The following is a 27273-nucleotide window of genomic DNA, read 5'->3' as shown; positions in this document are numbered from 1 at the left end:
GTGGAGGGTATGCGTGCGTGCCGGGATTGTTGAAGAGCGCCAAGGTTGTTTCAAATGGCTCTCGAAACGAAAGCAAAATCTTTATCGCCGACAAATCAACCTAACCACCCCAAACTTCTTTTTACCCGCATCCTCCTTTATCCGTCCCCTACATCCCACCCCGGTTGACGGATCGATAACGACACTGTCGGCAGCTGATGTCACCGCACAATGTCTTTCGTGACGATAAAATCTATTAATTATACATTGTCGTTTATATGTTATTGAAACCGTTGACGATTTATTTTTATGTCTTTCAGTTTACTCTATCTATGTCCATATACGATAGCAACGACAATCAAAGTAATGGTACCTAGTAATTTCTCATTCACGCTTCAATAGCGTATACTATATACACTTATACGGGTGGAAATGCGGAGTAGTAAACATTACGAACCTTGTTTTTAGTTAATTCGATATAAATTCAACAGAGCTGTTGGTATTTACACATTATAGCGATACCGATAGTGTTTCACTTTCAAACGTGGTGTTTGGTTTTTTTTTAACTCAGTTGTAATGGACTCGGCACAAAGGTATGTGTTCAACACTGGAATCGCTGAACGGACAGTTTCAGTTTGAGTGTCCTGAATCTCAAAATTGGTGCACCTACCATGAGGCTGTTTTATTTTCAAACCGAGCAGATGAAATTGCTCGTTATCTCATTTGAACGGGTATCGCGTCCCTTCAAAAAGGCCTACTCCTTTTTGTTAACTAGGTACGTTACCGCAATAAACACACTCGGAAACCGGGTACGTGACTAAAATACATTGTACTCGGAAACCAGGTACGTGACCAGAAGACGTTAAACTTGCGGAAAGTAGTTACGTGACTACAAGACACGTACCGAGCAACTGGCACGTATTTAAACTTGCGTAATCTATTGGAGCAAAACGGATAACAATGCCGTGTAATAAATTTGACCGTGATTCTTTTCCTAACCGTTAAACCTCAGGGAAATCTCATGTGGGTAATTTACCGTATTGGTGATTCGTTACCGGAGTCGTTAGTTGGATTGTTCGATTATGAACGAAACTTTATGCGTATAAACATGTCTGTTCTGTACTCGATTATCGATATTATAATATTATGCTACATAGTGTATTACATAATCCCAAGAGTATACTATATTATGTGCTCACAGGAGTGCCTCTATAATCTAGCACGATAACTCACAGACACTCGAGTTGGGTTAGAGATTTTCGTTTTAAAAGGTATTTACTAAGTAAACGACTGCTAGAAGCAAACATTACGTCCCCTAAGCAAACACGATAATATATTCACAAACTTTGCCTGCTCGGTTTGGGTTTCATTTGGGAAATCGACATGGGCCGAGTCGTTGACTATAACAAACATAGGAGATTTGCGGACCTTGTTTTTTATATTTAAAATCATCCTGGCGTTTTAGAGTGAGAAACACAACATACCCTATTGACACAGCATAATTACTAATACTTTTTTTTTAACATATATTTTAGTTAAAATGCCTGATGCAGTATCTCGAGCTATAAACCATAGCTTGGTTGCTTCCTATACGGTGATGCTAAATTCCTTTTATGTGTGTTGAGAGATAGTATTGTAAAATGGACTTGGTGAAATTGAAAATTCCTTGTTAATCATTATTTCTCTGTCTTAACAGTTAATCTTTGGACAAGCGATCTGTCAAAAAAAAAAAAAAGTAGACGAATACTACTAGTTTGGTGTGTTTTGAATAAACGGAGTCGATAATAATGACTAATGGATAAACTGGCATATTATGTTGAGAAGGGTTCTCTCCATAGGACAGAGACACGCCAATACGCTTTAGGACAAAAATAAAAAGTATGCAGAGGCGTTAGATTAAAAAATATGCGAGGGGTGGTAGGGAGAGGTGGAGGGGAAGGGTGAAAAAGTTGGTATTCGCAATGCATTATAATATATATTGCTTTACCTTAAAGGAATTATAATACATCACATTTTAGTTTAGTTTTTATTTTATTTATTTCATCGCCGGTTCTTTAAGATCTTTTTTTTTTTTATAAAGAAACTGGAATAAATATAGTCTGAATTGGAATTTTGTTGGATTTAATGACCCTTTTCCCCTTAAAACCTCAAATAAATCGCAAGACTTAAAATTTTCATCACGCTTTCTACGTGAATTAATAGTATTTTTTAGAGAAAAAATACTATTAAGCGGAGACGCAAATTTTGTTTTTTTTTCTTCTAAATAGCCCATTAGTTATCTGTTATACTATTATTTGTTATATTGGCAAAATAAAAAAACGTTTAGTTATATCCTTTTATACATAAAAGTATAAAAAAAACATGAATTTTTAACATTCAAAATTAAAAAAACTCTTAAAACTCTTAACAACAAACTTTATTATAATACACTCTCCTTTTTCTACAATATCTATAGTTTATTTAAAAATTATAAAAACAGCTTTATACATTTTAAAGGCTTATCTGGGAATTTGACAATGTTTATGGTATTTTTTTTATCATTAATATCATAATGTCTTCAGTAAACATATAGTCAATAATAAATTAATATTTTTGGTGGTATTTGAAATAATTTTTAAATTTAGTTAAGGCGAGCTATTTTCATATTTTTACCACTGTTTGTTTTATTTCGAGTTCGACGTCGTTATATCGGCTTCGACCACTGCAAACTAAACTAATTATAACTTATAGTTGGAGGTTTGTTTCATACTAATCTACGGTTTGTTTATTACTGATAGATATCTAAATGTCTGGTTAGTTATTTAGCACTTCGAGATCCTTCAAGTTTTTACCACAAATAAATTAAATATGAGTCTAAACAATATTGAGCATAATAATGATTTAAGTAGTCAGATTTTAAAAGTTGACATTCAAAATTACTTGTACGTAAGAAAATAATATGCGATAAAAAATTAAAGACCGACACTCATTTTAAATTTAACAACTGTAGACGGAAAAAACTTTTTAAAAATGTCGTTACTTTTTTTGTTTTTATTATTTTGTTTTTCATTTAATTAGTTTGAAAAAGTTTTTTTACTTATTTCTAATATATGTCAATTTTGTTTCCTGTTTAACAACATATATTTGTTTGCAGTATTGAACAAATAATATAGACAAGGAAGTCCAAAGGGGCGCAGTGTCTCTCGGATTTAAAGACTCACGCTTCTCTCTCGTCTCTTTTCTCGGTATACCTTTAACGCACTCAACGTGAAATTCATAAAATTTCAATATTTTATACTATCTACCGAAAGTGTAGTAAACTAAGTATGCTTGGCAGTGTCCTGGCCGAGAGGGTTACTACTGTGGCAGTGTTTTTAGCTGGGCAGGCAACCATCTGGCGTCAAAAATGGTCACCCGACTAGTGCGGATAGCAATGGGAAACCACCGTACCATAATAAATTCCCCAGGATGCAACTCTTCTGCAACGACAAGGCAAGGCTTTATTTGTAAGAAAAGAGAAGAGAAGATACTAGGTAGTATTTAAAACTCGGAGCTTTAAAGCCATAATAAAATGTAAGTAGACGTAGGTAACATTTTTTAATACATTTCGTTGTAATTTCGTTTTTTTCATTGTGGAATGAAAACTTTAGGTTAATGTAATCATTTCTCCTATAAACATAATTTCAGGTTTACAGTAAAAATATAGTATTAAGTCGATTTCTAATATTTAAAAAAAAATAAAAACTACTAAAATAACACCAAAAATGTTATTTCTTCCTCAAAGGGTACGAAGACCAAAAATCAAAATAAAATTGTAATTTTAAGTTATGTGCCAATGATACGGCGGCGGTTTAATATATGTTTCAATGTTTTGTCAATAACGTTTAGGCTCGATGTGAAGCTGAGATTTTTTGCCAATAGTATAGATCTATATTTGACGCAATATATTAATAAAAAAAATAAAATACCCATTTTCAGTGTCAAAACTTACAATTCGGCGATTAAAAGACCTGAGAATATTTCCTGTGTATTATTCGTATTACCTACTAATACTATCCATATGGGGGTAGTGTAGGACTGGCCCAACTGTATTTGATATTTGATTACCGGTAATACGGTATTTAAATATTACCGGTAACAACGATAAATACGGTAAATTACTGAAAATACGGTATTTACCGAAAATTTTGGTATTTGTGGTAATATTTGTAACGGTCGCTTATTATATTATAATATTTAAAGTGTATAGAGTATAGATACATATCATACAGCGTTCCTCAAAGTGATTCAAAGTAATTTTTTCCCTAGATTTAATCAAATCTAACTGTCGATTATAGTTCATAGATTTCCAAATCCTGAGATGCTTTACGTCTAACATACTCCAACAAAATTCATTACAACGTATACGTATATACCTAAATTAAATTAAATTCTAAAAATATAATTATAATGTATAGAAATAATATTATTAAACCTTCAGTTATGAATGGCAAAATGAAAATCCCTTTATAAGTATATTAAATATTTATAAAGTATTAAATATTAAAACACCAAAATGTTCGTTAAATACCATAATTTTGGTAATTACATTATTTTCGATAAATACCGTATTTCCGGTAATTACCAAAATACCGCTATTTCCTAATTTTTGGTTGTACCGCCAGCCCTAGGTTAGTGCAACATGCAAAACGATATTTTATTACTAATCAAAAAGCGTAACCTCGTATGTAATTTAAAAGCATACCTACATTTTATTAGTATAGCAAGTATTGAAATTTAGTAGGTTAGGTTGGTAAATAGTTGCTATATATTTTTTTCAAAATAAAATGCGCGTTATATTTTTTACACAGCAATAGAGCACTTAAGTTTAATCAAATCGCAGTCTTTTCTTGATGTTGCGAGTAAAGCGTCCAAGTCTTGATCTATGGAATTCGAGAATCTGATAATTGTAATTTTCATACTCACATTTTCCCCGGACCAATACATAATAATCAATTGTGGCATCTTTCTATTCATAATTCGGCATGCCAACATTACTTATAGTATTTCGGTTTATATCTTTTCGTTTTGAGACGTAGACGTACGTCGTTAAAGATTTGTTCGTCGACAATATCAATATAAGCAAAATAAAGCACTCGCCTCCACATATGGATCCCAACAAAAAATGACCGATAGTTTGATGAGTAATTTATTGACATTTTATGTCTTTACTTTGGCACACAATCGACAGTTTTTATCATAACAAAAATTTCTGATGATTTATCTGATAAAATAACTGATAAGAGAGATAAGAGATTAGAGAAAAAATTTCTCCCGTGGTTGCGGACTCCTACGAAAGCTGTTGTAAGGGATAGGGATGGGGATGGAGATGGGGTTGGTTTGAGTATTTTTGTCATATTGCCAAAATTTGTTTGCACTGACAATGTGGTTGGAGAAACACTCGTGATTTGGTCGGAGGGTAAATAAAAACGCAACACGTTTATTTTCAGAGGAAAGCCGAACGTTTGCCAATAAACGAGTAGGTACAATAATAAATATTTGTATTATTAGCTTCAACGCGTGGCTGAGAATGTATATTGTTTTTACAATATAATGTGCAGTTGTTTTTCCGTCTTGACGCACGATATCTTCCGAACCGCTGAACCGATACCGCCGAGCACCGCAAGTCCCCCGTGGAGACCATAAACCGTAAACCGAACCATACTTTATTGGTCAATAAATTTAAAAAGTTCACCCATTCCCCTTCAAAATCGCCATGCTCGATTGAAACAACCCAATAAAAAAAATTATTCGGATAATAAATTCTGGCTAATCGGTGCAATTTTAAAAGGTAATAAAGACAACTTTCGACCGTTGCGCACTACCCCTCCCCCCTATCATCCTTACACCATCTTTATCGTAATCAATGGCCCGCTTGTTAACCCTAATTAACGCCAAACACAATTACGTACAAACGATTTTTGTTGTGCCATAATCTACGCCTTTTTTTTTTTTTTTGTCAAACCCTTATTGTTTTGTATGTTTTTATATCTTAGCCAAGTACGTTACGTCTTACCGTTTTAAACTTTCATCGGTATCATCATTATTTATTTGTCACAAAAGCTGTTTAGCGCAAATAACATAATAAACAGCATACAATACCAACAAGTATAATACCTAATAGATAATAATACTATAATTCTATTTTCAATAGCATTATCGTGTATACATCTTAAATCGCAATATATAGTATTTTGTGGTATTATACTGTATATCGCATTGTAGTATTATAGTATTATATTATTATATACAGCGTTATCGCATTATAGTAGGTACTATATATATGATTGTGGTATTATCGTGCTGTGGCGTATTACTGGTTTTATTGTTTTGAACAGCGAAGTTCTAGAAGTTATAATTGCTAAGAGTACAAGGAGAAACTTTAATGCGAATTCCGAGAAAAGCAATTATTTGTACGCAAGTTTCCCCGGGTTTGTGTCGGTCCGTTTCGGGATAAAACTTTACAACAATGATGTTTGCAGAATGTAAAGTTTAATTAACTACAACCACTATTGTCGGTCTAGTAACAAGTAATAGTTAGTAACACCTATAATTAACATCTCCCAGGCATTATCAGTTTCTCTGTATTTCAGCATGGTTAACACATAAACGACTATGTGCACAGACTGTTTTCTCCACAGACCATATGACCCTATGTGGCTCACACGAATGTATAATAAATACAGGTAGTAATAACCTGGTCCAAGGGTAAAATTCTAAAATTGACTCCTGGTCTTTAACGTGTTACGGACACGAGCCTTTGAATAAAAATACAAACACGACTTCAAGAAAAAGAGATGAAAATGTAATTTTGCGCTCAAAGGCAACAAAAACTTGACCAACACAACAAACAAATAAATAATAAACATTGGCTTTTCTATTAAAATTTGTTTTTTTTTTAATGAAACTCCCCTAATACGGCGTTTTTGTTAATCTGGCGGTACCCTGATAATATCTGATATCTGACCGAATTACCAAGAGTCCTATAGTAAAATATGGTAAAACAATTGTTGGTATGTACTTTTCGGTTTTGGCATAAAAATAAAAATTTTCTAAATTGCGGTTATTTTCCAAAATAACTCGAATGGAGCACGACGTTGTTAGGCGGATTTATAATAATACTAGCTGCCCATGTACCCGACTTGGCTCCGCTAAATAAATACGATTGCAACAAAGTACCCACAAATTATACACCTAAACCTTTATCACGACACTCGATGTAAAAACAATTGTAATTTTATTTTAATTATTCCAATTTTAAGGTTTTCCAAATTTCTCTTTTTTCATCATAACGAACAAAACATAACATTTTTCAGACGAGTCCGCAACCACGAAGCATTTTCACGTCTCGTTGAAGTACCGAATAAATTTAGAGTAGTAGTGGAATTATAGATAATGAAATAGTATATTAACAAGCAGTAACAAGCTAGTATCTAAGATGGCTAGTAAACATATCAAGTTTCTGGCTAATATTTTAGTGTTTTCATAATATCTGACCTAAAACAATTCATAGGGAATATTACCTGTTAAATTATTGATTTTATTTTTTAGTTATAGTTGGACCGTTGTGAACAACACATAATTCATCCCCATCCCACATCTCTAATCTCTTATCTATTATGTCTTATCCCCTATATCGTATCTCCTATCTCTTACCCCCTATCTTCTTCTCCTAGAATTATCATTACGCTTAATTAATCCCATCCTCATCCCTCATCTCTAATCTCTTTTCTCTTATCAGATAACAGCGTGACAGTTTTCGTGATCGGTTTTTATGGAACAAGGCTTTCGTGACAGTTTTTCGGTTATGTGCCCGAGCTAAGACATGAAAATGATAAAAAATAATTAACCAAATATGTCGTTCCTATCGTCAGCGGTTATGATCGAGAAAATTATGAATTTTTGCATCTTGTCCGAATTTTCTGACTTGCCTTTGTAAAATTGTTCCGAAAGTTCATATGCTGAAAATATTTCCAGCGCCATAACGAACAAAATAAAAACAGAATTACTCAAATTCATGCATACAGTCGTAGGAGGTTATAAAAAATTCCCATGGAAAAAAGCACTCAGTTTTTCCGGGCACTTTTTCCTATTTTTCTTACCGCAAAACCTTATTTGGACGTTATTATGAACATTTAAAAAAAAAAAAATGAGCCAAATCGGTCCAACCGTTCTCGAGTCAGCATTTAATGTTTTTTCATAAAGATTTTCCGGTTATGCCCGGCCGTTGGCATCACTGCCGGCGGTGACTATAATATTATTATTATTATTATTATTATTATAATTATCACATTCTCTTGAAATGGCGTTCGGTCGAACGTAGGGGTTTGGACCGGGCGGCGCACCGCCGCACTAGGGAGGGAGCCGAGAGTCTGCGAACTCTCCGGGCACGAATAATTATAATTTATTCTGACAGGCGCTGTTGTAATAATAATATTAAATTATAACATCACAACTTGCGCGTCGGCGACGGGCACGACGGCGGCGAGTACGAGGGGAAATCAATACCTTCAAGGTGATCTGGGCTGTGCTGCTGTAGGCTTTGCACGCACTTTTCGGCCTCGTTGCCCGGCCGACGGGATATTTGCATTCGAGCCTTGTGGGTTGCGAATTTTGTTTGATGACCGTCGTGGATTTGAACCGTGCGCGGCGGTTTTCTCGGTTGCTACCCATTTCGAATAATTTATACTCTAGATTTAGATAACATGTGTGCATAATATTTATAGCGTACCTATAGCTATTTATTCACGAGGATTTATTTATAGTCACATTGACTATAAATAAATCCGCTCGGTGTGAATTTGGGCCGGCCAAATACGGATTAAACCCGAACGATATCCAATTTAACGGAATTCCCATAAATCTGTACGCACGACCGGATTCTTTTGTCGAATTCAAAAAAAAAACTTAGCACTTTTGTACTTAAAAAAAATCCGTCCGTGCATAATGGCGGGCTATTATTTTTTAAATAAATGTGTTTTTAGAGATTTGGCTTCGATGCGATAGCTGATACTTTATTGTTTTTACAATGATGTGTTTGTGTCTGTACCTACGATATCTTTTAAGACAACGAACCGATTTCTTCGTGTAGCAGCTGTTAAGATCAGAAATCGTACCTGTAAGGTACTTTATTGGACCAAAAATTAAAAAAAGTTCATCTCTTTCCCGTTAAAATCCAGAAAAATAACCGAAAGTTTTACATTTTTCCAACTTAAAATCACGGCGCTCCATATCTTTTTTTCAAAATAGTTTAATTAGTTCCAAATTTGTATAGAACATTCTTAAGACACAGATTCATATTTTTAAGATACTACTAACAAACGTTGACAACCTAAACCATTATAATGTTCTTTCTTTCGCTTTTTCATCCAAAGTTTTAGGGGTTTATCCGTTTATGTATGAAAGTTAGACCAAAGGTAGATCTAGAATGGGGCTATAACATATACAATTTCTTCGTTAATCTGTAGTCAAACATTTTTTTTTATTTAGAAAAAACCAAAAAATAAGGGAAAATTACACTTTGACTGTAGTATGTTTTTAGGTTACTATATGTGGTTTATACGTACTACCTACAGATTCGCATCGAAGTGTTTATTTAAAAGTGATCTTATCACTTTCAGCTATAATAATTTCTGTACACCCGTGCCCTCTCCATCCCCACTATGCCCCGACCCCACTGAACTTGTTTTTTTTTTTTGTTATAATTTATGATTTTTATTTCATTTTATAAAAGAGTTTTGTTTTTTAATTTCCTGTTTAAATATGTTGACATAAATTCATTATTCAAATCAAATAATATTTTTAAATAAATATCTCTGACAAAGCCCAGTTTTCAAAAAAAACAACAATAATAATAATAAGAAGAAATTGTTTATTGTAATATGCTTTAATACTTAAAGCAAACTTTATAATATGCTTAAGGTTGCTTACCTACTTAACCTACTTGAGGAAAGCGAAGAGCTACTTTAAAACAAAAAAATCCTTATTGGCGGAGGCTCTGCAGGATAGTTACATAATAAAATAATTTATTTTTATACCGACAAAACAACGTTCAAACTTTGTCATTTGTTTTTATAGTATAAACTATTTTGGTGGGTGGGACATTATGGCGCCGACGTTGAAATAAATAATGATTATTTCCGTTTCGGTGATAAATAAAAGAATTTTAATTAATTATATACACATGTAAGTTTTAAATATAGTTTAGGCAATTTAATAAATGAAACATTTTTATCGACCGATAGTGGCCCCAATCTTATATTTGGTCTTAAGTTATTAAAAGATTCGGCAGTTTGGTGTACGGATGGAACATTCGAAGCTGTCCCTATTCTATTTTGTCAAGTTTGTATTATATTAGCCGATTTTCAGGGGAAGTAAATCCTGCAATGTATGCACTAACACCTAACCATCAAAAAACAACAAACGTACGAACAATTATTTAATATGATTAATGAATTCTTAAACCAACACCAATTGGTTGTTACTTCGAGCTTGGTGGCATAACAGCAAAACAAAAAGTAATTAAAAAATGTAAATATTTTGGATGTTATTTTCATCTATGCCAAAATTTTCTGAAGAAATTAGAGTTACATTTATTGTCGAAGTATAAACTACAATAATAAGTAAAATTTTGTTTTTCTTCAAAAACTCATTACCTACTGCTTTAGTATTTATACCATTGTGTGATTTGGATATTTTTACTGATGAACTGACACACGAACTTCCAGATAAACCTAATAGGCTATTATTTGAATGGCTTGACGAATTTTTACTAATATTATATTATATAATTGATTTACATTGGTTTATTTTCCGTTAAAATGCTATGTACTTATATTTTTGGTGTAAACTAAATAGAAATTTAACCTAAAAATATTCTTATAAAATACGTATAACATATTGGTATATTTTCAATTAAAAAATATATCAACATTTTTTATGTAAGTTTAGTAGATAAGCGTCAGTAAAGTTTACACTAAAATTATTCGTATATCATATGTATAGGTATATCGGTATATTTTTCGATACAAATTATTTTACTGATATATATATATATATATATTAAATAGGTATAAGTATAACTGAAAATGTGTTATTTAATATGTCTTCACACCTCTATAATCCATCATTACTTACTTTAAGCTGATCTAAAAATGTATAAAATACAATTATAGGTAAAATAAAAGCTTGGTTTGATAAGGAAACTCAACAAGACTGATAATTCATAATATCTCATTTATTCGACAATCACGCCTATAATATTGAGTATAGTTCTAAACGTGAAATAAACCAAATTTCTACAGTTTTGTTATACACTCGAAATCACAGACTTCTATATTAAATACTACTTACTAGTATAGAAGTATGTGCTCGAAAAATACCAATTTATACGAAAAATGATTTATTTTATCGCGTCTTATCTCACCAGCGTACTTTATAGTTCGGGCGAGTGGCGTTTTTTATTTTTATTTTTTTAACAAATATTTATAGCATTGAGTGTGTTTTATTGTATTATAATATACAATATATTATACTCAATGGGTATAGTTGTAGCTGTTCTATAATATAATAGCTATTTCAGCTGGAGTGGACACTGCGTCTTCTGGGCGGTGGGCCAATAACAGCTGATAGTCGGCCATGATTTCTGAGGTAAACAGTAGGTGCAACAGTACGACGAAATAAAGAATTTTTACATTTATATTTATGGCAGCACTGACTGTAGAATAACGATGATACCATAAATGGTTAAACTGTTAATTTGATCTGGCCCTACTGCTTAACTCGGTTGTTGTCAACAATTGTTGTCATGGTGACTAACCGGCCTGACCGACCGGCTGTAATCTGTATTGCCTTTGTAAATTTAAAATTGTTATTATTTTAATTTTTATTCTTAAATCTTAATAGTGACCACTGACAATATTGTGACGGTTAAATCACAGAATAAACTATATTATATTTTATAAAATTATATTCTGTGCTGTAGTTAATAATCTAATAAACACAATCTGTTTCTGTTTCGATGTCCAAAATGATGTCAATGCCAATTAACCCCAAACCCTACTTAAACGGGTTAATGGGGAAAACTGTCATAGTCAAATTGAAATGGGGTCACGAATATAAAGGTTTCCTCGTGTCCACCGACAGCTACATGAACATACAATTGGCCAGTGCCACAGAGTTTGTTGACGGTTGTGAACCGGCTCTTCTCGGTGAAATCATGGTCCGGTAAGTTTGCAATACACAAATCTTACTTGGTTCAACATATTCTTCTTCTTCTTCTTCTTCTTCTTCCTCAGCTTATCGGCCCATTAAGTGCCATCGCTGCCATCACAAAACCTCTCCATTTCTCTCTATCGTATGCGTCGTCAAAAGATGACTCTTCTTCTATGTTTTTGATATCTTGAGCTATAACATCCACCCATCGGGTCCTTGGTCTTCCTAATGGACGGTTTTTATTTATTTTGTTAAATATGGTTCAATATGGTTCAACATATTGCAACGGTTATTATATTTCTTGGATTTCAGGTGCAATAACATACTTTACATTCGGATGGTGGACGACGAAAATGAAGACATGGACGAGGATAACGCAAAATCTTAATCAAAACAACACTTGAAAAAAAGTTGTTTTTCTTTTTACACTAGTTAGTAGTTAATAGTAAATTTTTAATAACAAACAACTTTATAACGTTTAAAGTAATTTTTTATTCTAAGAATAAGATACAAACATTGGTTTGTGTAGTGTTAACTAAATGTAAACATTTTTGCCAAGTATACAATATAAAATCTGTGAATTTTTATCTTAAAATTTGTAACTTTCTTACCGACTATTTGAGCGTCGTTCTTTATAATTATTAATTTATAACACATAATACACAACATTTAATCGAGTGTGGACATTTCTTGTAATCGTCTCGTCACGCACAAATAATCGTCCTTATACACCACTTGTTATCGTCTATTTTAAACTCGAGCGTATACGACTAATGAACTAACAAAACTTACATAACAGTAAAAATATATAATTTTTTGTATATATAGCTTGTGTCAATTCATTATTTTTTTGCGCTCTTCATCCTAGGGCATGTCCACAGAGTACTCAAAAAACATTAAAAATGTTGTATGATGTATTTTTACAAATTTGACAGGTGGTTCAGTACTTCAGTAAATTTCTATGTTTTAGTATTAAACGAACAATTCCTTAAATTTTCAAGCTATCTACTTTGTACATGTCGCATTGGAAAGCTGACGATCAGCTTGAAATACTATCCCCCTTTAATTTGTTCGCTGTAGGTAGACCTTTTAAATAAAAGAATACCTGTCTAAAAATTAAGATAGTTTTTAGGGAGTATGCTTTGACTCACTTTCTTTATAAGAAAAATAATTAAACAGATTTGTATTATTATTATTATCGTCGTATGCTCAATGAAAATCATACCGAATGAGATTATATTATACTATACAGAGAGGATGTGGCAAAGCGGCTCCCTAAAAACTATCTAATCTATTTAATTGGGATTCAACAACAAATTGACTAGATTAAAAATGAAAAACGGAACTATGAAATTAAACGTCCAAGTGAATCTAGTGTGAGAACAGCTGTTAATGATTTTAACCTTCCCTTTCAATTAGACACTCCAATTGTGTAACGCAACTAAACCATAATTTGCCCATTGGTACTGTATATCATAGTAAATACGAATATAGAACGAGTAGCTTGGCTAAAACAATAAACTATGACCTAGTTATTTTGGTCCCGCCACAGAATAGATTAAATTAATTTAGTCTATTCTGAAATTCCCCTGCATTATAGATGCAATACATACGTCAAGTACAATTTGATTTATTAAACACAATCGGTTTTGCCGAATTTGCAGATGAACGGCGAACTTAGAGCTGTTTTAATTGGGCTAAAATTAGTCTCTAGTGGTATCATTTCATTTAAAATATTAAATTGTCAGGTAACCCATAAGTGTTTCAATGTTTTGTAATAGGCTATTTTTTTTTTTTTTATAGACAAATGTTTATTTAAAAAAATTAAAGTTACAGTCACTCGTGGGATTTATCGTAATTAAATAGTACATAATGTGTAAAACTGCAAATTGCACGTGTTTAAAACAAACATTTTTGTGGATTTAATAACAGCAATTGCTTTATTTTTTATACTACTATTGGTCATATTTTAAACAGAAAAAAGCTTTAGTGCGATTAATAGTTTTCCTCGAATCTAATTTGAAATTATTTTACAAACAGAGTAAACTACCGTCCGGATGTGTACGTCATATAATACAGGTGACTATCGATGAAAAACGTTAACAATTACAAATGGTGAGATATGGTTTAATACATATATATATATAAAAAAAAAAATGTTGCAAATATTTGAAAACACGCCAATTAAAAAAAAAAAAACAAACAATAAGTATAAATACGGGATACTTGAAATAAACTAGAGTATGGACACACAAGAAATTAAGATTTATAAGCAAAGAAGGAATTCAAAAGGTTGTTCAAAATAACAACAATAAAAATAACGTCTCGTTGGCAGTTGTTGTCGTTTGTCGCATTGCTACTGCGCTGCTCCGGCCACCCCGATTGTTGTTCGTCGATCGTATTACACGGACCGCGTTTACCTTGCCCGTATCATGGCCAAGTGAGAGTCTATAATGGCTATGAGCTCGGCCGGCTGTGGTGCTCTGCCCGATTCCAGCTTCGACCACACTGGCATCTCTGTTCAACAACAAACGGCAAACATATTAGAATATATTTTAAACGTCGTTTACACATAGATTTTAATATGGCAATGTGTGTGTATTGTAATGATTATTATTGTACCATATATGTTGTATACAACAAAATAAATTGTATACAACATATTTCATCATAATATTTTACAATCTGTGTGTACTATTATGGATAATATACAGATTGGCGTTTGAATAATAATCGTATTTCAATAATAAATGCCTAATTTAAAAAAAAAAACATGAGAGGCGAATAGAAAAACACGACAATTCTAATGTAGACAACAGCAGCCGCTATATTCCTTTTTAATTTACATACATATTAAGAATATATAAATAAATAAATTATAATAACCTTTCACAACTACTACGACCACCCTAAGCTTGTCTGTTCGCATTTGTCTGCTCACTCGTAAAATAACATCATTACCGCTACCATTTCAGTTTCAAATACAAACACTACTAACGTGTTAGTGTCTTTGCGAGTTAGTTTAGTCGTCTACACACAGGACTTACCGTCTAGAAACATTTCGAACGCCCCTGTAGCCACACAAGCCGTTTCAATGGCGGCGCATCCAGCGTAAATAGCCACGCAAGCTGTCCACCTGTTACTGTTGCACCATCGACGCCATCCGGTAGCGGGCTGCAGTTCTGGATTCGCTTCGGCAGGCTGATCGCTCAGACGTCTTCTTTGGGCCGCGCCCGTTCCTTCAAAGTGTTGACGCAAACGCCGCCTGAACCATCCCATCATCGCATCCCATTTTCCGCTACCAATCACCACTACCAACATCATTTTGATCAGACCCTGTGGCGAAAACATTATTTCATTAAGCATAATATAAAAAAATAACAATAGCCTAACATATGATATTGTTATCTAAATTATATAGTATTTTTAATGTCACAGTTTTCAACATTAACGAGTCGTTTCTGGAAAACGAATCTATATTTTTGTAAATAAAACACAATAGGTATAAACGCTTTATTTACCAGCAGTCGGGCTATCAACAAGGAAATCATCGAAGAGTCGTGTACTTCACCAACGATTTTCAGAACTCCCGGATACTTGTCGTGCAACATCTTTTCATATTGTTCAAACGCTTGCCGATATCCACAAGAACGGCTGTGTAAAATGGAAAAAAAAAACAACAATTAATTCATTAAGTTTTGTTAGTCAATTGCAGGATATTACACAAAAATACCTATCCAAGTATTCATTGATGATTATATAAATTAGGTATGATGACAAGGTTTTTGATGATTTGTATTGGAAATATTATTTTCCTCGTAAAAAGGCAAACAAATGAAAAACAATACAAACGATAGAACATGATACAGGATATTAATAATACAGTGTATAGCAGCAGAGGTATTCAAACTGTGCGTCGCGTGACCCGTGGACGTTATGGATTCACGTCGTGCACCATAGTAGTGGGTAATCAATAATTTGACAGCTGTGTGAATACAACACAGTGGGATGAAAAAGTTTGAATACCACTGGTGTACAGTATTACAGTGTAGTAGCGATCGTTCACGATGGACAATGAAGCATAAAATATAGCATTTGCACGTTCCTTCCTAAAGTGTGTACGTCCTGGGGCATGAGCACATTCGCTCTGTCCAAAGCTGTATTGCAATATTTCAGAAGTATAGAAATCATAATTGCAGCAACGTACCAGTAGAGCACGCGTAACTCGTGACGAGGCGCCTTGTCCAGATGGAGTAGCTCTTGTTGCGGTTCCTCCGGCAGTTGTGCCGCTACCACGCAGCACACGATGACCAGTACCGCCAATGACGCTGCTCCCATCGTTATCTTTTTCGATTTTGACGGTCGGATTCGGTTGACGGATTATTATTATATTGACAAATAGCTTGATAAGTCTCTACTCGTTGTCTAGCGCGCAGTTATTGACAGTCATGGGCAAAAACCAATGGTCGAGAGCGCAAACGCACTGCCTAGGTAACACTACAACGCGTCTTGTTGGCAAAAAAACGTTTTGGATTTTTGGTCGCGCATTAACCGTCGCTATAAACTATACTCGACAACGGCCAACACTATAAACAATAATAATACACGGTACTCGTCGGTGGTACTTGTCGCATTACTATAATATTATTCGAAAATATATTATCGTACCTATTCACAATAATTCACACATTTGACGGATTCTGACCGAGGTGACCAAAAACAATCAATGGGGGATTATTGGCACGTTATCACATACTATGCGCGTTATCACGGCTATGGGCAATGTGCAGCTAAACTTTGCACCATGGTTACCACTCATGAACCGCGGTTGGTGACCAAAGTTAGGAGGTGGATGAAGCTGTGGTACATGCACACAATAGACGAAAATATCCATTGTGCGGTACGTCCACCAACCCGCGTGATAACCACCATTGTGTATAGCCGCTGCTGTTCGATGAAGGTAAAGCGGATAGCCGATCAAGTGCACACGACCACATTAACCATTATTGTCGGGTGACCGGTGGAGGTAAACATTTTTGTTAAAAAAACAATATTCATTGTGTTGAACGGATTCATAACGCGTGAAATATATTATAATTTTTTTGTATCCAGTGTAAATACCGACTAATTAGTAATTACTACTATTTCGATACTGTCGTCGTCGTATATTATAGTGTGTCTGTTTATCGCGTGACAAACGTTTGTGTTTTGGCTTCAGCTTTGCGGCGAACGGCGGCATTTGATTTGCGGCAAACAACCACTGTCCACACCGATGATAATGAGATAGACATCTACTCGTGTACGTGTGTGTACATTCAAGTATACCTAATAATATTCGTTTAATTTGATGTTTATGGGGTTTGTAAATACATAATATTGTAAACAGATTTAACAGATTAAGGAACAATGCCAATCGGCCTTGGGTCATTAGAGTTTAGCCAAAAAAACACAAACACACGGCACTGCTAACGTTGCCCTCAAAACGACCAGTTTTGCCAACGAGTGTTGTGTCTCGGGATATTCATTAATCCATTATTATGCCGTTTAGTCGGCCGCATTAGTACGTACAAACTAAAGTCTATATTATTATGTAAATGTTATTTGTTCATCTACACTGCACACACACACACCAGCTGCTGTGTATTCTAGATGTTCTGTAAGATGACAAAAATTCGAGCGTTGGCTACGTTCGCTGATTATGACATAGTAGAAGTTTGTTAGCCAAACGCAGTTTGGTAGTAGTAGTAGTAGTAGTTTGCAAACGTTTAACCATTTTCAATAGTCGCAACGTGTATGTGTATGAACATGTGACATGTTCGAAACTTAACTCTGATGCTTGTCAAAATATACCGATACAGTTTTTAATTACTTAAATTGCAGTGATTATTCACTATGTATGCGATAATCAAAGGTTGCTTAAAAAGCATTGTTTAGCGCTATCAAGTTTCAACACTGTGTAAACGTTGGCAATTATGTTGTTGAACGTTTTTAGCTATAAAATTTCCTCCGTACCTTCCAATAAGACAATAGGTAATAAACAGGTCTTTTTTTTTTCCATTTATTTTACAGACCTCTTATTTAGTAAATTTACCTCGTTCCAGGCCATGGTTCGACTCTCTTGGTCGATTGGCATATCAATTTACCAAATACCACACCATGATACTCCTCGTCTTATTGTGTCCGGACCATGGTACTATCGAGTAAACATATTACTAGCATAGTAATTAAAATAATAACAACTCAAATCCCAGCAATAAACCAGAATGACCAGCCTTAAACAGTATAAAATAATATAGTATGAAAATGTTAAATTTTGTGCTCGCACAATATCGTCTTCTTCTTGCATTGAGATTCTGAACATTGGGTACTGGTTCTGGTTAAGTGTACTGCACAAACATGCCATGTTAATTATAACCGCAGTCAATGGGCTTATTAAAAATTGTACATAAGACGCGAAAACAACTTTGTGATTATAGGCAAGTTGTTAATTGCTAGGCCCATGTTTTTCTTTCTCAATTTTATCCGAGGGCACCCTTAATTGCTAGAACATTGGGGTTTTTTTTGCGCCTATTCCGCCAAGTCGAGAGGAAATATTTGAGCACCAAGTAACAGTATTTTTTTTATACAAAACATATTTACATCGCTCTTGGTTTTGACATATAAAAATTATATGGCCGATTTTGTCAAAGAAACAAACATCGAAATTGGAAACGATACTGTTCATACCTATACCACTTTAGTACAAATTTCAGTTTTGCGAAACTCTGAAAGCCTAACAGAAACGAATATTGTGTCAAACATTAATATAATCATTAGCAGTCTGCTATTGAGCTTTTAATAAAAAAAATATATATTCTTAAAACATTTATTGTTGTTTAGCTTTCAAATGAAGTACGGCAATGTCTTCCGTTGCATTTCGTATGCCGTGTAAAATGCAATAAATACTACAATACTCTACTACTCCACCACACTACAATAAAAGCTAACCGTCTTCGATAAAAAATATTGAGATACTTTTTGTAAAACTTGATAAATATTTTCTAAATTCCTGATAAAAGCTAAATGCAATTTTATATTATGTATATTTTGTTGCAAAGTCTAGAAGGTTATTTGTGATTAATTATAATTTTTTTTGCTCATTAACTTGCATACAAAGTTACTTAACTGAATGAAATGATAAAGCAACCCGTATAATTAATAACTAGCTTTTTATTTGTATTTCTTATCTGACTACTCAAACACAGTTTCAGTCACGACAAGCTCTCTCTGTAACATGCTATTATAATCTTATTAATAATAATACAAGCAATAACAATAATCTTAAATGAATAGAATAGTTTTGATGTTCTAAAATTTTGTAGTTAACCGCATAGCAATCTTATTATAATATAAATTACAACAATATTATATAAATTAATAAGCGAAACAAATATATTTAACCTATGCTTTGGTGTGTGTGTGTAACAAGCTGAGATCATTGGATACATTTTTTTATTTTGTCACTACCGACATAATGGCAAATCTACTATTACGACTAAGTACGATTAATTCACTAGAGTACCTATGTTATGACTAAAACGATTAATTCACTAGTTCACCTATGTGTTATACTAATCATAACTTTGCATTAACAACAAATCATCGTGATTTGCGTGTGTTTGTATGCAAAGTTTTTTCTTTTATTCATTTTCAACACTAAGCGTGCTGCCGTTCGTATCGTGTCTGGTTCTCCTTATTCCAGTGTCGTCGACGCTTTTCAACATGTTTCGGCTTAACTGCATTGTACGAGCAAAGTCGATAGTCGTATAATTCGGTGTGTCCTTCGGGCGAGTAGACGACGACGATTGACTTTTGTTTTTAGCAGCAGGAGGACCACGAACCACAATTTCCACTTCGGTGTACGGTACTTCTAGATTTTCGTTTGTGTTCATGTAGATTTCTGGCGATTCCGCACCAAGCGATTGTATGTTGAGGTCAAACGACGACGATCCACTATCATTGTTACTATTATTATTATTGTTGTCGTTGATGATGTTGTTGAACTCTCCGAGACTTCTTATTGAACCGCCAAATGCAATCTCATCGTAATCGTTTTGTGTAGAGCCGCCGCTCGTTGTATGCGATCGTTTTGAACTGACGCGAGCCTTAGACAACAGTTTTTTTTGTCTTTTAACGAATTGGCCGGACTAAAAAAAAAAATATATGTATTAGATGATTAGATTAGACAAATTGTTGCCGCTAACCGTTAGGTGATATTAGTTTTGTGGTTAGAAAGCGACCGCAATAATTATTATTATTATAACACAGCAGCGTTGCAAGGCTGGTGGTGGGGCCGCGTTTATTGCAAATAAAAAATTAAAAAAAAATTAAAAACTTTCATCTGTCTCTAATTCAAAATGGATGACGGATGATTTACTAGAGCGGATTAAATTACATTATTATCATAATAACGTCCTAACCATCAGTGTTGTTAATTTGTTATTTGCTATGCTCTATAGGTGTACCTCCGTTTGTCGTTTGACGGCGTCAAACAAACCCCTGGCGTTTTTAGTTTTGAACGCAAACACCCCTTGGCCGCTGGGAGATACGCGTCCCGCTTGTAAGTAGAATATTGAATATTCGTGGCCATACTTTTTGATCGTACACAACGGCCACACGATCTGTCGTCCGCTGTCGTCACGGTTGAACACCATGTTGTATGGCGTTATTTCCATCCGGCCGTAAAAGCGCTCATTGCCCTTGACGTCTATGTTGATAACCTAAGTATAATAATAATAGTAATAAAATAAAATATCAACATGATGGGGCTAGTATACTAATAATAATAGGTAATAATAATATGATGCCCAAATTTAGTATATCCCTTAACTGCACAATGTTCCATATTTGGAACAATTCTTTAATTAGCGTTTTCCATGAAACCAAAACTCAAAAAAATGTATTTTTATTTTTTTAAAGTAGTATTAAGTACATTTATAGCATCTGGTTAAAAAAAAAATTCATGCAGTGAAGGGATATAATATGTATATATATATATATACATTTGGGTACCATTCGCATAATAAAAAAAATAATCGACCGACTTCAAACGACGACAGTGAATTTTCTTTGCTCCAAACGCTGCAGCCCATCGTGCAAAAATTGTACGGCTCGACAAAGATTTTTAATATTATTTTACTCCCTTAAAGTATTGAGAGTACAGGAGGAATGACTGGAAAATATTTCTTTGACCTTGACAGCATCTGTCGAGATGAATCTATACATTAGTACTACTAGTGTATATAGGTATATAGTTACCAAATCAATTCCGGTTCACACTGGAAATTCTCACTTTTATTAAACAAAAGGGTTGGCACTGGACAGCAGTTGCTAACAGCTGATCAGGCTTGTGGGGTGGTGGTGTACGCAAAGGTCGTCGTTTAGCCAATGCCAGGGTTAAAATACCAACCCCTCCCCGAACCAGCTGGAGACGCGCCATTGTGTTGTTGTAGTTCACAGTGTCACCACCACCACTTACACCACTTACCATGACTACCCCGCGGGGTGTACAGAAGAATCCCCTCGATTTCTTTGTTCTCGAAGCAGCCTCTCGTGTTGGCTAATCATTCGATTTTTCAGAAAACACGATTAAAAAAACAAAAAAATTAACAATTTAACAAAAAAAATATACAACCACAGTGGTTGTACCACTTTTTTTGAAAACAGAATATCTGTGATAAATATTTAAGTAGTATTTTTTTAAAAAAAATATTCGCACCCTATTTTTTATCACATAGGAAAATGTAGGGGGAAAAATGGAAAATTTATTTAGTTTTAAACATTCGTTGTGGGTAACACTTGACAGGCTTTATTTTTAATTTATGCTAAAAAGCACGTAGGAGATTAAAATAATATTTTGGTATAGATCATTTGTTTTTTTTTTTTGTTAATCCGGGGTTGTTTCAAAGCCCCAACAACTATGGGTTGGGCACGTAGGACATTTTTTCGTGTCGATGGCGATTTAATATGTACATATTTTGTACTGTACAAAATAGTATAATGTATAAATATATTATTATTAAACATTGTGTATTTGCCATTTAATTTTTTTTTTTTTTTGCCCTATTCCGAAGGCTAATTTGTTGTGACCACCCTATCTGTCTTTGGCAACACCATCGAGTATATCGTACAATATAATATTATTATATTCGATGGCAAAACTTTTCACGTTGTATGAAAACTACCCACTTGTGTCTGGACTGTTCTTATTTATTCAGTACAATAATAGGTGTGTAAATAGTGTAATTTACCCATTTGTTAGTTCAACATAAAACAAGTTAGGGCATCGGCAATTTTGTGCGGTATCGTTTCAAACGCCGACTCACGCGGTTAGGTAACCAGCTGTGTGATGTACAAATAATAATAAAATAAATTAATAAATACAAATTGCTATCTTAAAATCCAATACCGACAATTAAAAAAAAATATTACAAATTACAACGGATTCACAGTCCACACAATTTTCTCAAATGTGCACGACAAGGTCGATCAGTCCACCAGTATGATAAACAATATATATTTTCCATTATCATTATTGTATTATCACAAGAATAGATTAAATTAGTCTATTTTATGGGGTGTTACTATTATTATAAACAATCTAAATATATAAATATATATATATATATATATATATATATAATGTATGTATACATGTTTATGTGTGTTTTTTAAAATACAATGCATAAATTGTAGTTATAAACTAACATACTATGCTTTTTCACTTTCATGTTTTTAATTTTTTTTTTAAATTTTATTCCATATAGAACGCGCTGACTGGACTGACAAAACGTTTAAAAATACGCTGTGAGTTATACACATTTGTTGCAAAACATAAATACTCGTCGTATGCTCCTTCGACGTTAATATAATAATAATAATATTATTGTTCTTCTTTCTTTACAGTGTACACATTTCCTAAAATGGCGTCCACATCGAAGGACTCTCAGGCGACTATAGCGAAGAAGACGTGGGAATTGGAAAATAACATAAAAACTGTGAACACGGTCGATGAAATTTACAAATACGACAAACAACAGCAACAGGACATTTTGAGAACCAAACCGTGGGAAAAAGAGTATGTGCTTGATCTTTGTGTGTGTGATCTCTGAACCTACTTTTTGTTGCGCAGCAACTTATGTAAAGAATACTGGTATACAACGGGCTGAGATTGATTGCAGACAAACAACCAACCTCCCATCATACCGTCATAGCATACAGAAATTATATATTATATATATATTGGATAATTTTCATAGTAGAAAATCAACTAAATGATTTAAAAATGTAAAGTTTGTTTCACCACAAACAATTCTAGTAGTCTATCGTCTGACGATGCTATGCGTTGCCACTGAAACACACAAGTGCAGTTACTCGGTTTTTTTTTTCTAGAATAACACTTGTTTTTTTTTTCCAATTGTCTAATGAAAGCTAAAAAAATTAAACTTATAGTCGTTGTGGGGTGTGTGGGAGGGAATTGATTTGTGGGTTTTTGACGGTAAAAATCCAAACGTGTTCTTATGCGGAACTGTAAACATATTGATAATCTCTCATAAGCGGCATCGATATATTATTACTATGAATAAGCAGCACGATAGCATAGTAAAATACACAGAATTTTGTATTACTACCTGGCACCACAGTTGTTTTATGCTAATACCGATTGTTTTGGTTTTTTTTTTTTTTTTACAGTCCGTGTTACTTTAAAGACATCAAAATATCCGCGTTGGCTCTGCTCAAAATGGTCATGCACGCCCGGTCCGGCGGCATTTTGGAAATAATGGGCCTTCTTCTCGGCAAAGTAGAAGGCAACACAATGATCGTGATGGATTCGTTTGCGCTTCCCGTCGAAGGAACCGAAACCCGGGTCAATGCTCAGGCACAAGCCTACGAATACATGACTGCCTATATAGAATCGGCCAAAGTTGTACGTTTGTGTTGAAATCAATTAAATTCGGATTATCCGATATAAAAAATTCAAAATAGTCATAAATAAATATATGACTATTTTGAATACAATTATATAACAGTGTTTAGTGGTACTAGTTAAAGTGTTTTTAATTGAATAAATGTGGTGTATCAGGTCGGACGACTGGAAAACGCAATCGGCTGGTATCACAGTCACCCCGGCTACGGGTGTTGGTTGTCGGGCATTGACGTTTCCACTCAAATGTTGAATCAAAACTTCCAAGACCCATTTGTGGCCATAGTCATCGATCCGGTGCGAACCATATCGGCCGGCAAAGTTTGTTTGGGCGCATTCCGAACATACCCCAAGGTACGTTTTTTGTCGTCGTTGTCGTTTTTACGCATTGTCGTGTGGGGTGGTCGTTTTCAACAACACATAGTGATGATTACATATTGTATTAATCACTACCACCACCCTTTGAGTGTACCACACAATATATATATATATATATATATATATATATAGTGATGATTACATATTGTATTAATCACTACCACCACCTTTTGAGTGTACCACACAATATATATACTCAATGCTACTACTATTTACTATATATACCTACTATATATTTATATTTTTGTCGCAGGGCTACAAACCGGCAAACGACGTACCCACGGAATACCAGACGATACCGTTGAACAAAATCGACGATTTCGGCGTACACTGCAATCAGTATTATTCGTTGGAAGTCAACTATTTCAAGTCGTCGCTGGACCGCCGTCTGTTGGACTTGTTGTGGAACAAGTACTGGGTGAACACGCTCAGCTCGTCCAGCCTGATAACGAACGCCGATTACCTGACGGGCCAGATCAACGATCTGTCCGACAAGCTGGAACAAGCCGCCTTGTCCATAGGCCGCGTGATCTTCGACCCGGTCGACCGGCCCAAAGCCGACGACAAAATGGCCAAAGCCACAAAGGACAGCAATAAAAACACAATCGAAATAATGTGCGGCCTCATGTCGGAGACTATAAAAGAATTCTTGTTTAATAGTATACCGAAAAATAACTAATAGAGCGCGACAGAATCCATTTGCCGATATTTATGTCGCGGTCAACTTAAAATTCTCATAACCGACAACAACAGCATTTTTTTTTCAAAAATGAATTCGATCATTTTAACGCTACGCGTACTATTCTAATATTATATCTTTACATTTTTAAACATAAAGATGGCTTTTGTATTTAAGTAGTGCATTCGGTAAGGTTTTTTTTTTTATATTTCATTTGTTTCCTGAAATTCTTATTCGGTATAGTATTTAATTACTCTCAAGTCAGAAATTGAAACATTTTACAAAAATATCAAATCTAACAAATTACGTTTTTTAAGCGCAACACATAATATAAATTAATTTTTTATTATGCAATAATCATTTATGATGAAAAATTTGTCTATTCGTTAAATGGTAAACTATAATAATTGTATATAATATAAAATTTGTAGTAACACGATACCTGTTAAAAAAAAAAAAACGTATTATTTGTTTCCTAAAACGCTTGTCGTCGATGTACAATGCATTTTGATAATGATGGCGTCATTTTCAAAGATTCATTTAAGACCAACTCTCGGCTATTACACAATACAAACGTTTTTGGCTTAAAGAATATTCAAATCAAATAATTCACATATATGTTTTTTGCTCGCTTTATGAATTGTTTACATTTTTTTTTTTTTTACACTAGTATTTAAATTGATTTTGCTGTTTGTCAAAATGTACTAGATACCGATTTGGAAAAAATAATTGTATACATTTATCTCTTACCTAGTAGAAAATAGTTTTTAGAGGTAAAATTTTTTTTTTTTTAGGTAAAATGTAATTTAATGATATATAAACATGAATAACAATATATATATTCTATGCCTCTTACGTTTAAATAAGGCATACAACGCAATGTTGTCACCTCCGTGAGGACTCCGAACCTATTAATAATTAACAATAATCATTATTTTGCATTGTAGCTAGAAACTAAATCAGATTTAACGTATCAATAAAACAAGCAACAAACAATCCGTCCTACAACTTTTTTTTTTATATATATACTTGTTCGATCTAAAACTGTTATGAATTAAATTTGACCGTTTTTAAATTGACCCAAGTTGTCTTATATAAGTAATACTCGTATATCTAAATCTCTTACACCCAAGTTCGGTTGTCATCCTAACCTAAGTGTGGTGTCATCTTGAATTTATAAATGTTGTTTATTATACTTTTTGCTATTTGATTGTTGTTTGTATTGAGAATTCTTTTTTTTTTTTTTTTATCAAATAAATTATTTAAAATCCATTTAGATTAGTACCTATCTTGCCTAAACCGGAAACTGGTTTGTACTTGTAAGCGGGAACTAGCCTGTTAAGTATGTAAACAAAAAATCATGTAATAAAACTAAAATAAAAACCTACTACTATATAATAATTAGTGTACAATTAAATGTTGCTGATTATGTTGTAAAAAAAATAAACCTAGTATCACCCTCGAATGTTGTCGATTAAAATGAAAAAAACTTCTTAGTAGATTGTTACATTGGTTGTTGCACGAATAAATGCTATCTGCCACATGTTATAATAGTAATAAAGTATAAAATGTTTTCAAAATACTGAAGTCAACATTTTTTTTTACTATGTGTATCCACCTGTTTGCCTTTTATCTCATCCATTCGGTTGTAATAATTCATATAGATTCACGACCTCCCCCGCCCCCCTGCACAACACTGTACCTATTATTTTTTTTATATTATATAGTATTATAGCTTGCTTTTGATTTTCCAGTAAAATCAAACACCAATAATAACTAAAATCATCATCGCGCTGTAATTATAGTAAACAATTGATAAAAAAGTCAATAAAATAAAGATCAAAGCCGGAATATTTATTATTTTAACAGATTTATGCACACTGCGTTCACAGTCAAGATTTAATATTACAATAGTTGACAATGGTAAAAACCACATAATGTTAATTTTTGTTTTTGTAAGTTGATAATATGTTAATTTGTGTTTATGTTACAATTAGGCAAAAATGACAATATTTTATAATTACTGCACGGTTGTTATAATGTA

At 33.6% G+C, this 27273-nt stretch overlaps 3 protein-coding genes across 6 annotated transcripts; 2 read left to right on the top strand and 1 right to left on the bottom strand.

Annotated features, from left to right (window-relative positions):
- Positions 1-11848: 11848 nt before the first annotated feature.
- LOC126844751 (small nuclear ribonucleoprotein F-like) lies at positions 11849-13002 on the top strand. The gene is made up of 2 exons (XM_050583146.1): positions 11849-12222; positions 12523-13002. The coding sequence occupies exons 1-2, from the start codon at positions 12017-12019 to the stop codon at positions 12596-12598; spliced, it is 282 nt and encodes a 93-aa protein (XP_050439103.1). The 5' UTR covers positions 11849-12016; the 3' UTR covers positions 12599-13002.
- Positions 13003-14027: 1025 nt separating this feature from the next.
- LOC126844750 (putative esophageal gland cell secretory protein 6) lies at positions 14028-16939 on the bottom strand. Its single transcript, XM_050583145.1, has 4 exons — positions 16418-16939; positions 15732-15864; positions 15258-15546; positions 14028-14727 (listed from the first exon to the last, which is right to left on the bottom strand). Exons 1-4 carry the CDS (start codon positions 16546-16548, stop codon positions 14627-14629), a joined length of 654 nt encoding a protein of 217 aa, XP_050439102.1. The 5' UTR covers positions 16549-16939; the 3' UTR covers positions 14028-14626.
- Positions 16940-17212: 273 nt separating this feature from the next.
- Positions 17213-26809, top strand: LOC126844660 (COP9 signalosome complex subunit 5-like). Of its 4 annotated transcripts, XM_050583014.1 has the most exons (7): positions 17213-17509; positions 20709-20809; positions 23016-23055; positions 23155-23326; positions 23941-24175; positions 24332-24526; positions 24804-26809. In XM_050583014.1, exons 4-7 carry the CDS (start codon positions 23172-23174, stop codon positions 25227-25229), a joined length of 1011 nt encoding a protein of 336 aa, XP_050438971.1. In that variant the 5' UTR covers positions 17213-17509; positions 20709-20809; positions 23016-23055; positions 23155-23171; the 3' UTR covers positions 25230-26809. The 4 variants fall into 4 exon arrangements, with proteins under 4 accessions (XP_050438971.1, XP_050438969.1, XP_050438970.1 ...); XM_050583012.1 differs by lacking the exon at positions 20709-20809 and having other exon boundaries at positions 17213-17515; XM_050583013.1 differs by lacking the exon at positions 20709-20809 and having other exon boundaries at positions 17213-17529.
- Positions 26810-27273: the final 464 nt, after the last annotated feature.

Source organism: Adelges cooleyi, unplaced genomic scaffold, assembly GCF_023614345.1.
Source record: "Adelges cooleyi isolate 19-005CV unplaced genomic scaffold, UGA_ACOO_1.1 ACOO_flye_CR_arks_rails_tigmint_CR_PRNA_651, whole genome shotgun sequence".
In the NCBI taxonomy this organism is placed as follows: Eukaryota; Metazoa; Arthropoda; class Insecta; order Hemiptera; family Adelgidae; genus Adelges; species Adelges cooleyi.
Note: the sequence above shows the minus strand (reverse complement) of the source record. Positions and strands in the feature narration are given on the sequence as shown.

What these genes read in the sequence shown, in the direction of transcription:
- LOC126844751 (XM_050583146.1), top strand. Translation starts at nt 12,017, where the DNA reads ATGTCCAAAATGATGTCAATGCCAATTAACCCCAAACCCTACTTAAAC. An exon ending in CTCGGTGAAATCATGGTCCG is followed by an intron (nt 12,223 to 12,522) that starts GTAAGTTTGCAA and finishes CTTGGATTTCAG; the next exon opens with GTGCAATAACATACTTTACA.
- LOC126844750 (XM_050583145.1), bottom strand. Translation starts at nt 16,548, where the DNA reads ATGGGAGCAGCGTCATTGGCGGTACTGGTCATCGTGTGCTGCGTGGTA. An exon ending in GAGTTACGCGTGCTCTACTG is followed by an intron (nt 15,865 to 16,417) that starts GTACGTTGCTGC and finishes CATTTTACACAG; the next exon opens with CCGTTCTTGTGGATATCGGC. An exon ending in GTTCGAAATGTTTCTAGACG is followed by an intron (nt 14,728 to 15,257) that starts GTAAGTCCTGTG and finishes GTTGTTGAACAG; the next exon opens with AGATGCCAGTGTGGTCGAAG.
- LOC126844660 (XM_050583014.1), top strand. Translation starts at nt 23,172, where the DNA reads ATGGCGTCCACATCGAAGGACTCTCAGGCGACTATAGCGAAGAAGACG. An exon ending in ATATAGAATCGGCCAAAGTT is followed by an intron (nt 24,176 to 24,331) that starts GTACGTTTGTGT and finishes GTGGTGTATCAG; the next exon opens with GTCGGACGACTGGAAAACGC. An exon ending in CATTCCGAACATACCCCAAG is followed by an intron (nt 24,527 to 24,803) that starts GTACGTTTTTTG and finishes TTTTTGTCGCAG; the next exon opens with GGCTACAAACCGGCAAACGA.